The sequence below is a fragment of the Zootoca vivipara genome, chromosome 3 (assembly GCF_965207765.1).
Source record: "Zootoca vivipara chromosome 3, rZooViv2.hap1.1, whole genome shotgun sequence".
Lineage (NCBI taxonomy): Eukaryota > Metazoa > Chordata > Lepidosauria > Squamata > Lacertidae > Zootoca > Zootoca vivipara.
Genome location: NC_142586.1, coordinates 108967948 through 108983663, shown reverse-complemented (window position 1 = coordinate 108983663; position 15716 = coordinate 108967948). Strand labels below are relative to the sequence as shown.

General features: G+C 46.0%; 1 protein-coding gene across 2 annotated transcripts in view; it reads left to right on the top strand.

Moving 5' to 3' along the window:
- Positions 1 to 15716, top strand: part of EFEMP1 (EGF-like fibulin extracellular matrix protein 1) — a 57182-nt gene that overhangs the window by 25264 nt on the left and 16202 nt on the right. The window contains exons 6-7 of one of the 2 annotated variants that reach the window (XM_035110936.3): positions 11024 to 11146; positions 11870 to 11989. The exons of the other annotated variant lie outside the window; for it this stretch is intronic. Coding sequence (XP_034966827.2) covers positions 11024 to 11146; positions 11870 to 11989 — 243 coding nt within the window. The remainder of the gene's footprint in view (positions 1 to 11023; positions 11147 to 11869; positions 11990 to 15716) is intronic. 2 annotated transcript variants of the gene reach the window in all.

The window sequence follows — 15716 nt, the reverse complement described above, 5'->3', positions numbered from 1 at the left end:
AAGAGAAGAAAAGGTGTTGCCCCTTTGGAGACTATCAAGATACACAAATAGCTTTGTCAGATCAGACCACAATCCCGTCTCGTGTAGCTTTCTCTTCCCACTGCAGCGCAGTTAGTTTTAGGTCCTGGAATTTAGCCTCACCTATCTGGGCTCAGAGTGGAGGAGATATGCTAGCATATCTCCAGTTGAGCTAAGGAACGGGAGTTATGCTGGTTATGCAGACACACACACACACACACACACACACAGCAAGAAATCTGCTGGATCCTAACCTTACTCATCCCAGCAGATCTTGCTGTAGGACTGCTCCCTAAGAGGATCATTCTTCTAGGCATGACACTGTCTGTCTGACCCCAAGTGATTTGCAATTAGGGATGAACGAGAAAGTCTATTCAGTGGAACTGGAGCATAACCACTCGGGCAAGGGAGCCGGAGCTGCCTCCAGATTATTTTAATCCAACCTGTGCTGATGCATGCTGTGAATCAGACCGTTCATGTCCTGACAGAGTCCCTCAGTGGCTTCTTATCTTTTGAAAATGGCCCTGGCTGCCTCCTTTCGAAAACGAACAAGCCTCAGTCCCCTTTCTTATTTAACCGAGTGCTTAGAGTCTCACATGGACATGTTCGGCGGTGGGGAAATCATTGCGGCTTGCTGCTGGCTGAGCCCTTCAAAGGCATATTTTGGAAGTTGGAACCGTGTCAGGAATCTACTTATTTACTCAGGGAGTTGTAGAGATTTCAGAAAAGCGGGCTGCTGCTAGCAGATAGCATGACTGCAGCTGGAAAACAATATCCTCATTGAGATAAGGCTGCTGCTTTTGATAGCTGTCAACCGAGCTTGGCTTGAACTTAAATTGCACTCGCAGCCGCCCGAAAAGAACTTGCTGAACATTTTTAGAGAGGGGCTCCGGATGCTCTTTGCGTGTTTCATTTGGGGAGGGGGCTGGAGCCCCTGATTTGCATGCAAAACTAGGGTGGGTCCCTGACATTTCCAGGGGGAAAGGATCTGGAGAGCTGCCGCCAGCCAAAGTTGGCAATACTGGGCAAGAAGGATTTTGCCTGCTTTTTTCTGGGCATCAGACTGTGGTTAGAGATGCAGTATCAGGGCCAGCTCTGTAACATTAAAGGGGTGGGAGACACAATGTTTGGTCCTCTCCAACCGGCGTTTATTCAAGAGCTAGGAATACTGTTTGGCTCTGGAACAAGGGTGAGGAATATTTATCAGCCTGAGGGCCATGTGCCATCATGAATAAGCATGTGGGGGCCACATGGGCCAGGTGTCACAGACTGGCTGGACACAGAGAAATGGTGGGAGGAACCAGCTGGGGAACCCCCAGGGAAGAAGACTCAGAGCCCGGGGATTGGTGGTGGGACAACGATGAGTGATCATAAAAATAAAAATGGAACAATGAGTGATCATTTCCCAGAAGACTGGGAAAAGGAGGTGTCGGAAGCTGGAGAGGTAACAGGGCTTAGTGAGTGGGGGGAGTCTGTGACAGAAAGCAGTCCAGACTCAGAGGCAGAAGCTGAAGAAGGAGAGGAGGGAGGCAAAGAGGCAGAGATGAGTCCAGCTGGTGAAGAGGAATGTGTCTCCCCCTCCTGCTGTGACCAGCTCCCCTCCTCCTGGTGTCCCAGAACCAGGAGAGGCATGAAGAGGGCAGAGAACACAGCATCACGTAGGCATAGTCTCAGATTACTTCAGAAAAGCACTGAAAGGGAGGAGACAGGCAGCTGTGGGGATGTAGGGATCTCAAGTCTCTGCAACTGCTTCTTGGGGACAATATCTGCTGGAGATGAGTTTCTGTGCTCATTAGCCCTGGCACTCCTGTCCTGATCCTGTTTTTTTGCTAATACAGTGGTACCTTGGTTCTCAAACTTATTCTGTTCCGGAAGTCCATTCCAGAACCAAAGCGTTCCAAAACCAAGGCGCGCTTTCCCGTAGAAAGTAATGCAAAATGAATTAATCCATTCCAGACTTTTAAAAACAATCCCTAAAACAGTAATTTAACATGAATTTTACTATCTAACGAGACTATTGAGCCATAAAATGAAAGTAATAAACAATGTACTGCAGTCACACAATCAATCAATCAGTAGCTGATCTGGGTTCTACACAGTCACACAAAAAAAAGCCACAGAAACGTAAAATAAATAGCAAAAACAGACCTCAGCATAACACTCAAATTGGAAGTGTGATGCTCAAAACGGAAGTGTAACACTCAAAAAGGAGCACATTTGGCTTTTGAAAAAAGTTCGCAAACCAGAACACTTGCTTCCGTGTTTGCAGTGTTTGGGTTCCAAGCTGTTTGAGTACCAAGGCGTTTGAGAACCAAGGTACCCCCGTAAAGAGTTAAAATTGACTTGTTTGATGTGGTTTTCTGCTCGCTTGCTCTTGTCACAAGGGTAAGCAGCAGAAGTAGGCAGGGAAATGGGTATGGCTCTTAAATTCGGTGTAGTTGGCCCCATTCCAGTCACACAAAAGTGGTCTGCCCCCCTCCCCCACTTCTCCCTCCCCTATCCAAGCAAGCAAGAGACACACGTTACAGCTACGGTTGCCAGTATCAATAGAGGACAGGACTTTGCTTGGAAATAAAACAAAGGGTCTGCTGGTTTCTCTTGAAGGTTTCCAGACTCAAAAGAGAGCAGGGCAATTAAAGGCACAGAAGTCCTGTCCTCTATTGAGTCTGGCAACCCTAGTTACAGCGAGGCAGAAGCACCTGGGGACACTGAGCAGGGCTTGAGCGATAAGGATTGCCTGGGGAAAATCCTGAGGCGCTCCTCTGTGCAGGAGTTACTTGGATGCAATCCATTCCACCCAGGCAAAAATATTTGGGGTATGGGGTGTGGCTATGAGATAGGTTGTGTGGCCCCGGGGAAGCTTCGGAGGGCCAGCAACAGAGGCCTAGAGGACTTGAGATTCCCCACCCATCTTCTACTGCATGTCTTGTGTTACTTGGTTCCAGAATAATTTCCTGCTTTTATATGTGTATATTAAAAAAAAAACATGGGTAGAATTGACAAGCTGGAAGGTGTGCTTGTCAAGATGAGCAGGGGGTCTGGAAACCAAACCTTATGAGGAACGGTTGAGGGAGCTGGGTATCTTTAGCCTGGAAAAAGAGGAGACTGAGAGGAGATATGATAGCCATCTTCAAATATCTCAAGGGCTGTCACATGGAAGAAGGAGCAAGCTTGTTTTCTCCTGCCCCAGAGGATAGGACTCAAACCAATGACTTCAAGTCACAAGAAAGGAGATTCCGAATAAATATCAGGAAGAACTTTCTGATGGTAAGGCAGTTCGACGGTGGAACGGACTCCCCCAGAAAGGGACGGGCCCTCTTTCCTTGGAGGCTTTTAAGCAGAGGTTGGAATGGCTTTGGGGATGCTTTAGCTGAGATTCCTGCATTGCAGGGGGTTGGACTAGATGACCCTCGGGCCCCTTCCAACTCTACAATTCTATGATTCCATGAACTCTTGCCATGTTCAGTAGCCTACCAGAAGTGCAATAAACCTTCCATTTTTGCTCCCTGTTTTGGATGAGTAAAACAGAGGAACTGGCAAGCACTTAATAGGTGGCTATCGGGCTAAGTTCAGCCTAGTACAGGGATAGGGAAATTTGTGGTCCTCCAGATGTTGTCCGGCTCTCACTCCCAAAAGCCCCCAGCAAGGATTGGTGAATGTTCAGGGATGATGGAAGATGTAGTTCGGCAACATCTGTAGGGCCACAGGTCCCCTATCACTGGCCTGCTGGTTCCTTCCTAGGTTTCCAAGGAGGGAAGTAAACAAAACAGAAGCGATTACCAAACTGGAAACTACAAACCCAACAAAAAAAATCACATAATTCTGGACACCATTAGAACATAATCAGATTGCTGGCTGTCTTTCAAGGAAGGGTGGCAGTTTCGTATCAAATGTCAAATAGCTTTTCTATTAACTTACATAAGCAAAGAAATCGCACATGATGACTTGATTCGGGTATGTGTGTGTTGTGTTTCTCCCCCCTCCCTTTCTTAATTTTGCAGCGATGAACCAGGAGTTTAATTTGGTGGCGTTAATTTAATTTAGCTGCCATGCTATCTTTTCCTGTTCAAGAACTTGCTTTTTGGAAGTATATGGTGCTGAACGAAATCCATGGAAATGTTCCATATTAGTTCTGAAGACGATATGCCATGGGGGAAAGCGGGAAACTCTTTTATCTCCGATCATTATTATTTTTCTTTGACGATCCTCCAACATTTATTGGTCATCGTGGGTGGGTTAAGAGCTGCACTCACACTGTGTTGGTTTCGGGCTTGCTCCATCTGTGAAAGGAACAGATTTAAAGAGGCAATTCCTGCAAGAGAAAGTTGGCCCAGTTTGCTAACTGGGAAACCCAGCCAGATGGGCGGGGTATAAATATTATTATTATTATCATCCACCCATTTGACTGCTAGCATTAACATAACCGGCAAGAGGCTCTTGATGATAAACTGCACCATAGAGTTCAGATCATGGTGCCAAAGTTAAACACAACCAACACTTACAGGCTCATTTGCAACGCGAGAGTCAACATGCATTTACTATTTGCAGTTATATCCTGCTCTACGTCAAATTTCTTAATGCCCAAGTGGATTACCAAAAAGAAGAAGATAAAAGTGCATTTTAAAAATTCATAAAAACACTGAAACCTACACACTGCAGCCGACACACTAACCTGTCGCAACACACAGTTTGGAAATAATGATGGTGGCAGCCATTAATTTCCCTAGAACAGAACCCACCCCAAGTTAACTAGCCTTGGGTCCCATTGGCTTCCTAGAGAGAGATATTTCAGTAACTGTTTCACCATCCTTTTGACATCAGCCACATCCACACCACAGGGACATGGGTGGTGCTGTGGTCTAAACCACTGAGCCTCTTGGGCTTGCTGATCAGAAGGTTGGCGGTTCGAATCCCCGTGACGGAGTGAGCTCCCGTTGCTCTGTTCCAGCTCCTGCCAACCTAGCAGTTTGAAAGCATGCCAGTGCAAGTAGATAAATAGGTATGGCTGTGGCGGGAAGGTAAACGGCATTTCTGTGTGCTCTGGCTTCCGTCACAGTGTTCTGTTGTGCCAGAAGTGGTTTAGTAATGCTGGCCACATGACCCGGAAAACTGTCTGTGGACAAACACCGGCTCCCTCGGCCTGAAAGTGAGATGAGCATCACAACTCCATTGTCACCTTTGCCTGGACTTAACTGTCCAGGGGTCATAGAATCATAGAGTTGGAAGAGACCACAAGGGCCATCCAGTCCAACCCCCCTGCCAAGCAGGAAACACCATCAAAGCATTCTTGACATATGCCTGTCAAGCCTCTGCTTAAAGACCTCCAAAGAAGGAGACTCCACCACATTCCTTGGTAGCAAATTCCACTGCCGAACAGCTCTAACTGTCAGGAAGTTCTTCCTAATGTTTAGATGGAATCTTCTTTCTTGTAGCTTGAATCCATTGCTCCATGTCCGCTTCTCTGGAGCAGCAGAAAACAACCATTCTCCCTCCTCTATATTACATCCACGCCATATATTTAAAGCACTTTTAATGCACATTTAAAAGCACATGCTGCCCCCCAAAGAATCATGGGAACTGTAGTTTGTTAAGTGTTCTGGTAATTGTAGTTGTGTGGTGGGGTAAACCATAGTTCTTAGGATTCTTTGCAGGGGGAGCCATGTGTTTCAAATGTACGATGTGGATGCGAATCTAGAGCTTGCTTCCTGATTCGAAGATAGTGGGTGACATTTTCGTAATGAATTAAATGAAATAAAATAAAACAGAGCTTCCAAAATCAAGGAGTTAAAAGTGGTCTGTTCTGGGCATTAAGCCCAGATGTGCAGCATTCCAAACATGGAAGGAAGTAGCAAGGGAAATGAAGAAAAGAAAAGCCTTTGACAGAGATTACAGATAGCTTGCTAATGCAGAGGAGGAAAGCAGAGGATTAGCAAGGTTACTGGTGTTGCTGCAAAGGGCAAGGAAGGGATCGAGGGAGGGTCCAGAGAAGCCTATAGCCACTGTTTACCATAAGAAATATAAGGGAGGGATGTTAAGAGAGGGCATGTCAGGGCACCGCCATCCTAAAGTGCAGTCGTCACAAGAAGCAGATGCAGCACGTTTAATGGGTTTCCTTTAAACGCTTCCCTCAAACAGTAGACATAATTTGCCAGAACTCTTCAAAAGCCTGTCCTGCAAAGAAAGAAAGAAAAAACTGCACAGTTATGGGAGGATATTTATTGGGGTGGAGTGAAGGTTGAAGCTTGCAGAAAGTCAGATGCAGGTTTTCTTTTCTTTTGTTCTAAACCACTTTCCAAAGAGGTTAAACCACAGAGCCTAGGGCTTGCCGATCAGAAGGTCGGCGGTTCGAATCCCTGCAACGGGGTGAGCTCCCGTTGCTCGGTCCCAGCTCCTGCCCACCTAGCAGTTCGAAAGCACATCAAAGTACAAGTAGATAAATAGGGACCGCTCCTGCGGGAAGGTAAACGGCGTTTCCATGTGCTGCTCTGGTTCGCCAGAAGCAGCTTTGTCATGCTGGCCACATGACCCGGAAGCTGTCTGCGGACAAACGCCGGCTCCCTCGGCCTATAGAGCGAGATGAGTGCCGCAACCCCAGAGTCAGACACGACTGGACCTGATGGTCAGGGGCCCTTTACCTTTACCTTTATTAAGATTCAGATGTAGGGAGACCTTGGCACAGGCATTGGGCGCTGGGGGCTGCCTGAGGCTCCCAGGGTGTTACGCGCGACCATGCAAAATGTGCACCCCTTTTGTATGGGGAACGGTCATTGCAGCACAGGAGACTGGCAGTCCCTTTATTCTGCATCCACGGAACAGTTTGCTCCCCATACTGTATTGGTATCTCCCAGGCTTCCTCAGCCTGGTGCCCTCCAGACCCCCAGCAGCCCTACCCAGCACTCATCGTATCTGCTTTCCACATCAGGTATCTTTGAGACTGCAGTCCTAAAGACTTAACAGAGCCAGGGATGGGGAACCTGTGGCCCTCTAGATGGTGTTGGGCTACAGTTCTCATCATCTGTGCCCAGGTGGGGATGATGGGAGTTGTAGTCCAACAAATATCATGTAGGGGACCACAACTTACTCCCTGTACTAAGGAGCAAGCCCCAGTGAAAACAGTAGAACGTGCAGAACTTAGATCGCTCTGCTACGACACAAAAAAGCAAAATTGTCAACCGAGCCCTGCAGCACATATACCTCCATACAAATGGAGCAGGGTATCTACTGTTGGTGCCCCTGAAAGCTAAGAGACCTGGCCCACCCTGAAGAGTTTGCTTTCTCCCAGCTGAGTCACAATCTGGTGGGTTGGTTGGATGGTAGAAAGTTGGCTGAGTTTGATATGTATAAAAGCTGTCGGTCGTGGTTGGAGAAGAAGACTTTTAAAGAATAAAAGCAGCAATACCCTGCAAGAATACTCTTCCTAAAAGACCCTTTTGTGCCAACCAAGGTCCGAGGACTAGGCAAAGGAGTAAAAGGAGGTCAGAACCTTTTCTTTTTCAAACACTGACAGGGATTACGTTCCAAGGCACTGCGCATTGGAGTGAAACCGCGTAGATTTGAAACGCCATTGAAGAAGCCTGCGAACACCCCATTCTGCCCCTGGCCTGTTCCACCCATTTTTTGTGACTTTTTGTGACATTTGGGGGCGTCATTTCTGGGTTCGTCCTGGTTGCGTGTGCCTTGAATGTGCATAAATGGGGAGTTGCCTGTATTGAATTTGGACCTATTTAGCCTCCGAATGTTGTTGGACTCTCAGTCCCATAGCATGGTCGGTGGTCAAGGATTATGGGAGTTGTGACCCAGCCACACCTGGATGGCCAGAGGGTCCCCATCCTTGGCCTACAGGTATCTGGGGTGCTGTTGTTATTGTTTTGCCCTGGGCTCTCTCCCAGCTGGAAGTTGGGTGCCTGTCTCTACAGCATGTCCTCTTTATGTGCCAGCCTTAGATAGCGAGGTGCCCGGGGCAAGGAGGACTCTGGGGTTTTCCAGCCCTGCGGCTAGCGACCAAGAATAATGAGAGGCAGCACATGCTTGGATTGGCTCGAGCGTGTTGCTCCGTAACCATGGGCTCCAGATTGACACAGGTTTAAAAGGGCATCGAAGCAACCCCGCGGCTTGGTTACATAAAAGAGCTGAGCTGGAGGAATAATTGCACTGAAGTGTAAACGGCCGGTGGGAACCGCGCTGGAAATGCCGAGCGCTGTTGTGATTATCTGGTTGTAGGAAGCAAACGGCGGAGATTAAAATGTTACATAAGGGAGCAAGCAGCGTGAGTCAGGGGTTTTGGGAAGAGTGAGTCACAGCCAGAAGGAATGGAGCCAGGCATGTAAAGAGAGGGACTAAAGCAGAGAGAGAGAGAGAGATCCTAAAGCGTGCTTTCTTCTTGGAAGCAAGTTCCAACAGATTCCGTGGACTTTCTCTCAAGTCGGTGTGTTCTTAGGATGGAGGTTCCAGCAAAGGGCTCCGAAGAGGTCGCAGAGAGCGAGCTTGGAAGGATGGGGGAGAGTTGGGGGCACTGAAAAGACTTTTAAAAGCAGCTTGCTTCAAAGGAAGGGTCTTTCGAGAGCTCAAAGCAGCTCACCCAGAATTTCAGCACAGAATGATGAGCGTCCTGCCAAAGTCAGCAACGGAAGGGGACAAAACAGTATAAATCACTTTGTGAGAGAGCGCTGGGTACATTTTTGGCAAATGAGAGGAAATCGCTGGAGCGCAGCTATTAGTGAAGCTGGTGGGAACAAGCGCGATGCGATGCAAGCCAACCTGTATTCTGCTGCAGCGCGGGGGGGGGGGGCTGAAGCCGTTTCACCCCCCCAACCTGCAAAAGAAACACTTCTCGCAGTATTTCTAGATTATCTCATAAACCTCAGCAGGTTGCAAGGCAGTTTGGAGAAGGCTTTCTTAATAGTATTCATAACCACACTGAATTTATAAGAACGGTTTCTAAAGGGGTGGGTGTGTTTAAAGTCTTGGGGACCGCTGCAAAAAATATCGCTCAAATTGCAATGGGATTTTTATGGCAATGGTTTTCGAGGGGCGACAAGGCCTCTGGCTGTGATTGGCTGAGCAGCCCTTATGTTACAGGGAAGCAGGACAAGCCATGTGGTTTCTGGATGCCGCTGGATGCACTGCTCGGATTTTACAAGGAAGGACTGTAGTTTAGTGGCAGAGTACCCGTCTTGCATTCAGAAGGTCCTGGGTTCAATCCTTCCCAATTGAGGCTGGGGAAAGTCCCTTGTCTGAAACCCTGGCAGGCTGCTGGCTTTATTGAGCTAGATGGAACAATGGTGTGACTCAGTTAAAGGCAATTTCCTGTGTTCCTACAGAAGGACACGGAAAGCAGAAAGACCTAGGCAAGGAGAGCTAAAAGGAATTGGGAAAGTTCATTGAAGCAGCCTCTGTTTCCCTTGCCAGACAGATCTTTGCAAAATGCAAGCTCTCTCAACACAGACATCATACAGGTCTTTGCAAGATACTAGCTGCCCATATAATAAACATGCATGCACACACACACACACACACACACACACACACATATACTGGTCACAATGACGGGCATTTAGTGAGTTAATGCAAAGTTTGCATTCCACCTGTCCATCTTCTTCTGTGTACTTTTCCAGCAGTGAGCCAGCTTTTAGGAACTGATAACAGCCATCAATTCAAAGACTGAGTCAGGGTGGAGGAAAGTTTCTTTTGAGCTGTCATATAGAAAGGAAGCATGTAGGAAAATATTTGGGCATTTGAAGAGTGTGTGAGTGTGTCGGGGGAGCAAGCCTGAAGAATAGAGTCAAAACAGCCCATTCTATTTGTGATCTTGCTTTTTGGTGTGTTGGGGGGGGGTCAAGTTTGTTTTCATTTTGCATGAGAAAGAATCCATCTTTTCTTTTCCATGGCCCCACCCGGAATATGCTACTGGTCCCCAGTTCCTGAACAAACACAGAGAGTTCAAGTGGGATTTGTAAACTAGTTTCAAGGAATTTGTTTATTCAGCTTAGAGACTTCCAGTTGGTGTCGAGTGCCAGAAGAAACTGCTGTCAAACTGTGCTGCATCAGATTATAAAAGGCATAAATCCGGGAAGCCACACACAAGCCCAGTGCAATGATGCAGTGTGCCGAATCTTCTACTGGGGTTGAGGGGAGAGAGAGAGAGAAGAATTGCAAGCCATTAAGAATGTAAGACTATCAGAAGAGTCCTGCTTGATGAAGTCAACAGCCCATCTAGTCCAGCATCCCGTTCTCATGGCTAACCAGATGCCTCTGGGAAGCCCACAAGCTGGACCTGATCCCAACAGCATTCACTCCTGCCTCCATCAAGCAGCCATTGTGACTAGTAGCCACAGAGAGCGTTATCCCTCCATGAATCCTCTCTGAAAGTCGCCCAAGTTGGTGACCATCACGGCCTCTTCCATAGTTCCAACTATGCATGAAGAAGTGCTTCCTTTTAGCTGTCCTGGTAGGCCACTGCGGGAAGGAGGATGTTGCACCAGGTGGGCCTGCGGTCTGATCCCGCAGGGATCTCCTTGTGGCTTGATCACGTCAGTTTGTAGAAAGGCGGGTGCTTATGCAAACATTGCAGCCTGGAACTTCACAGATGGAATTGCAAGCCGGTGAAGGTGAAGGATAGGTTGAAGGACTCTGTGTGAGAGGCGGGGAAGGGGAGACCTCAAAGGGGGTGAGAGAAGAGAGGAATGATCCCAGGTGAGAGCTGGGAGGGCTCACCTCGTTCTGCATGGGATAAAAGTTAAGATAGAGCAAATTTCAATGCATTCCTATGGGAAACCACGATTCGCAAGATGAATTTTCGCTAAACGAATTGACTCGTGGGGCGAATTAAATTCGTCTTGTGAGGCACCACTGTAGTTCCATCAACACGAGAATCCACCCTTGAATATGGGATTCAGCTGACTTCAATTTTCTCCCAAGGTTCTGGGGACAAACAGAAAAGTTAGGACTGCACTTCCAAAGCCCCTAAAGTCCATGCTATCATTTTTTGTTTCTTTGCTTTCAAAAGATATTGACGAATGTGCGACAGGCGCCCACAACTGTAGGGTAGATCAGATATGCGTCAACTTGAGAGGATCGTTCAGCTGCCAGTGCACAGCCGGGTATCAGAAGAGAGGGGACCAATGTGTCGGTAAGTACTGTGGAGAAGCAAGATGTTCCTTGGCTGTAAAGTTTAAGGGCCTCTCTCCCTAACTAGTAGTGGGTTGTTGTTTTTTTACAGGTGTATTCTGCAACAGGCCACTGATGCAGATAGTACAATGGTGGTAGATTTATACTGGACTGCCCACACATCATTCCTCTTTATAAGTTGTTCTGCAATGGTTCCCCATTGTTAAATACATGGATCTTGTATTTGTGGGTTTCCCCATTAACCTCCATGTGATCGGGGCTAGGTTTTAGGGTTAACTCCATCCCTCCTGGCTCCTTCTCTCCCTGATTCAACATCTATTGGCAGTCATTCCAGTTGGTTACAGCTGAAGGATGGGAGAGACACTCCATTGACTCGACTGTCATTTGGCTCCTCTCTGAGCTGTCTAGTCCAGCTGGCCATTTTAAAAAAGAGTTAAGTAGCTCTAGGAATGGGAGCCTGGGCTCGCTTTTTCCTCTTCCCTTGCCATCCCATTTTCCTTTTGTGTTATACCTACTAAACTGCAAGCCTGTAAGCAGAGGTGCTCCTGCTTCAAATCTTCACACAGCGGCTAGAAAATTGTAGGAGCTGTATAAATGATGACAAACCGTCATCTTATCGCCTTTCTTCTTGTGAGAGTAAAGCCATGGTGGCAATGTGAGTTTTTTTAACCCCGTTTTTTGTTTTCATTTATTTTTTAAACGCTGCGCTTTTACGGCAACCCAGACGTAGATGAATGCACACGCCTTGCGTTTTGCCATCATCGGTGCGTGAATACTCCAGGTAGCTACTACTGCCAATGCAACGCTGGTTTTCAGTTAGCAGCCGACAACCACACATGCGCAGGTAAGATTTGAGGGGGAAATTGGCAGATCTGGACTTAGAAGAAGAGGCTCCTCCTCCACTGTCAAAATAGACAGTCCCATCCTGTAGAGCAGAGAAATCCAACATGGGAGCCTTCAGATGGTGCTGAACTACAACTCCCATAATCCCTGACAGGAGTTGTAGTCCGGCAGCATCGAAAGGGCACCACGTTGTCTACCCCTGATTGGGTTTCTGTTAATAACTTTGTGAGAGCTTGTGGTCATCATTGCCAATCAAATCCAGGAACTCGGTCACCAAAATGGTTCCGAGAGTTTGCTCAGTACCTGGTTTCTGTTTCTTCTCTTTTCTAGAATCTTCCCTGGAAAGCTGTGCCCTGAGCAGTTTAAAATGCTTGGCCCTGTAATGACAGTGTTGAACTAAGATGGTTTTTAGCCTGTATTGTGTTGGTTGCTGAAATTTATTTTTCTGTTGTGGTATTCTTCTCAAGCCAGCGGAGTTTGTTTAATCCACGGACGGTCCGGGAATCAGCGTGTTTTTACATGAGTAGAATGTGTCCTTTCATTTAAAATGCATCTCTGGGTTATTTGTGGGGCCTGCCTGGTGTTTTTACATGAGTAGAATGTGTGCTTTTATTTAAAATGCATCTCTGGGTTATTTGTGGGGCATAGGAATTCGTTCATATTTTCCCCCAAAAAAATATAGCCTGGCCCCCCACAAGGTCTGAGCGACAGTGGACCGGCCCCCTGCTGAAAAGGTTTGCTGACCCCTGGTTTAATCGTTGTTTGCTTCATGCAAGGAAGGGGAAGAACCTGTGGCCCTCGAAATGCTGAGGGGCTCCAGCTCCCCTCATCTCTGGTCATTGGCCATGCTAGCTGGGCTTGACGAGAGGCTGAGTCCAGCAACATCTAGAGGGCCACTGGTTCCCCAACCGCTGCTTTATTTAATGCATTTGCTATTTCTGAAACCTAGGAGTGCAACCTGTTAAAGGCATTTTGATCAATAAACCTTGGTGTTTTGTTGAAGTAAGGGTAGTGAAATCGCAGCTAAGAAACTCAAAACAGATATACCGTATGACTGACACCCTTCTATGGAGATTAAACCAATGTCCAGACTTTGACATTCAAAAGCTTTACTTGCAGAAACATATAGCTAGAGATGAATTTAAACATAATATTTATAGTCACATGCTTCTTCAAGCATGGGCTTATAGTCTCATCTTCTAACTTCCAAACAACTGTGTTTTGCTCTCTTTTCGGAGCACAGCACTTTCAGCCTTCTGTATCTCAGTTAGGCCATGCCTTGCAGATCCTATAAGGGATTTCCACTTTCCCCTTCTCCTGCAGCTTTGCTCTCTTTCTTTCAAGCAGAGAAGAAGCACTCCAACACTCTATTCAACTTAGCAGTGTTCACAGTGGATTCTAAAGCACAGTCAACTTGCTTCATATAAAATGGAGTATCTCCTTCAATAGATATCTCCCATGTGACCATTGCTAGCCAATCACATGAGAACTACTAGATAACTCTCTAGAATTCAGTTACCAAACAATCAAATCTAAACACATAGTAATGCATACAAGCATTTATAATTTCAGTGAATTAAATTACTATATCTAACAGTTTTCTGGTGAATTAGTCTATCAATTACATTTGCATGTGGCTTAACATAGTATTTCTAAAGTAAGAAGTACATCTTCTCTCTTCCTACATGATCTGCAGAGCTGTTACAGCAAAGTCTTAGAAAAGGCATTCCTTTTTGTGTTTCTTTTAAGATGCTGTTTGCCATCTGCGCTTGTATTAAAAGTTTATAGGGACACTTTTTCAGCCGATTAATAAAGTTTTATCAATTAATCTCAGGGGCAAGGAACCTTCTTCAGCCTTTGGTCAACATTTTCTCATAGGCAACCCTCCAGCCATCCTTTGAAATTTGCAGTATTCTGAATTTTGCAATGCAGTTCTCCAGCCAAATACTGTGTACATTAAAATGTATATATTAGTGAAATGAACGTGCAAAAATGCATTGTGTTGGAGGAAATTGGTTTGCAAGAATGTGTATATTGGGGGGGAATGCAGAGAAATTGGGGGGAAATTCACACTAAAAAGCTACTGAATTTGCATGAGGACTTTAAAAGGCAAACTGATGTGGCAGACTGAACTTAAGATTCAAAAAACGAGACACTGAAATTGGCAGGTGATCTTCAATTCCACCTGAGGCTCTCCACTCCTGATCTAACTAATTAATTGATTAAAAACTGCAGCCTTACTGAAACCTGAATAAATATGAAGCAAAATCTTGACACATTTGTACTTTTAGATATCGTCCCCAATGAGCACTGACCAATGAGGATTTGTTGTTCCTCCCTTTCTTCCCCCAGCTGCTCAGGTGCTTCTGAGCACTGAAAAGAGCTGAAAGAGGAAGTGGGAAAGAGTGTTGCTCTTCCTCTTTCAACTCTATGTATTTTTCGAGGAGGAAGGTAAGCACCCTCACATCACCTGATGACAAAGAGAGGAGCGCCCAGAAGCTTTGCAGTTGCCAATGAAGTCCTCCTGGCTACTGTGTTGGTGTTACCTCTGGCCTCATGAGAATTCCCAAGGGTCAACTAGATAGGTCTGGAAGATGCATTTGGCCCTGAAGTTCTCCACCCCAATATCTCATGCCACCTGTATTCTTTAGCTATAGGCTATCTCTGTGTCTACAGTCCCATTAATAGTTCTACCAGCTGGCGGGCTTGTTGCTAGGAATTATTAATAAATAGTGTTGTTTCAGCTATCCAAACAATAACCAATAAGCGACCTTTTTCTCAGAGCCAAAGACCTCTGACAAAATTGGTCTCTCAAATGTTGGAGAATAAAAAAAAATCCTTCCAGTAGCACCTTAGAGACCAACTAAGTTTGTCATTGGTATGAGCTTTTGTGTGCATGCACACGAAAGCTCATACCAATGACAAACTTAGTTGGTCTCTAAGGTGCTACTGGAAGGAATTTTTTCATTTTGTTTCGACTACGGCAAACCAACACAGCTACCTACCTGTAACTAGAAATGTTTGAGAGTTAGTGATCTGGGGAAGAAGCTTTACACTCAGGAGGAAATCTGTACCTACTAGAAGTTACTCTCTGTAGTAGGTGGATAATAAAAAAGTTAATAATGCAAAACAGGGTTCACTACGGGGTCACATACCGGTACCTAAACTTTACATTTGAAATTCCGGCAAGTTTTTTTACATTTCTGTGCCCTCTGATAATGCTCTTAAGATGGATATAAAACGGACCCCCCAACATTGCACTGATGAGAAATAAATCTCACCATTTTGCAATGCGGTTGATGCTCCTGAGCATTGCAAAATGATCTACTGGTCTCAAAGGCTCATGTCATAAACGAAGTGGAATTTTAAAAGAACAGGTCTCCAGGGTAATAAACAGCTCCAGATAAATCTTAAACTGCCTGCATGCTGAGCAGCTTTATCATTATGTGTTTCTTATAGCAACTACTTATAGACCTACCCCTCACCAGAAATTGTATGGGGGGGCAGGGGGGCAAGTGGGGAAGATGCTGGAATCCAGCATTTAAAAACCACAAAAGGATTTCTGGAAAAGTTTGCTACATGCTAAAATGTCACCAACATTTCCTAACAGAAATGAAGAATAATTCTCACAGGCATAACAAGACATGCCAACTTGTCTCTGCTTTCCCCTTCCCAGGGAATTATGCTATCCATGAAGCAGTCGAGAAGACAGTACTGTAAGACAGTTT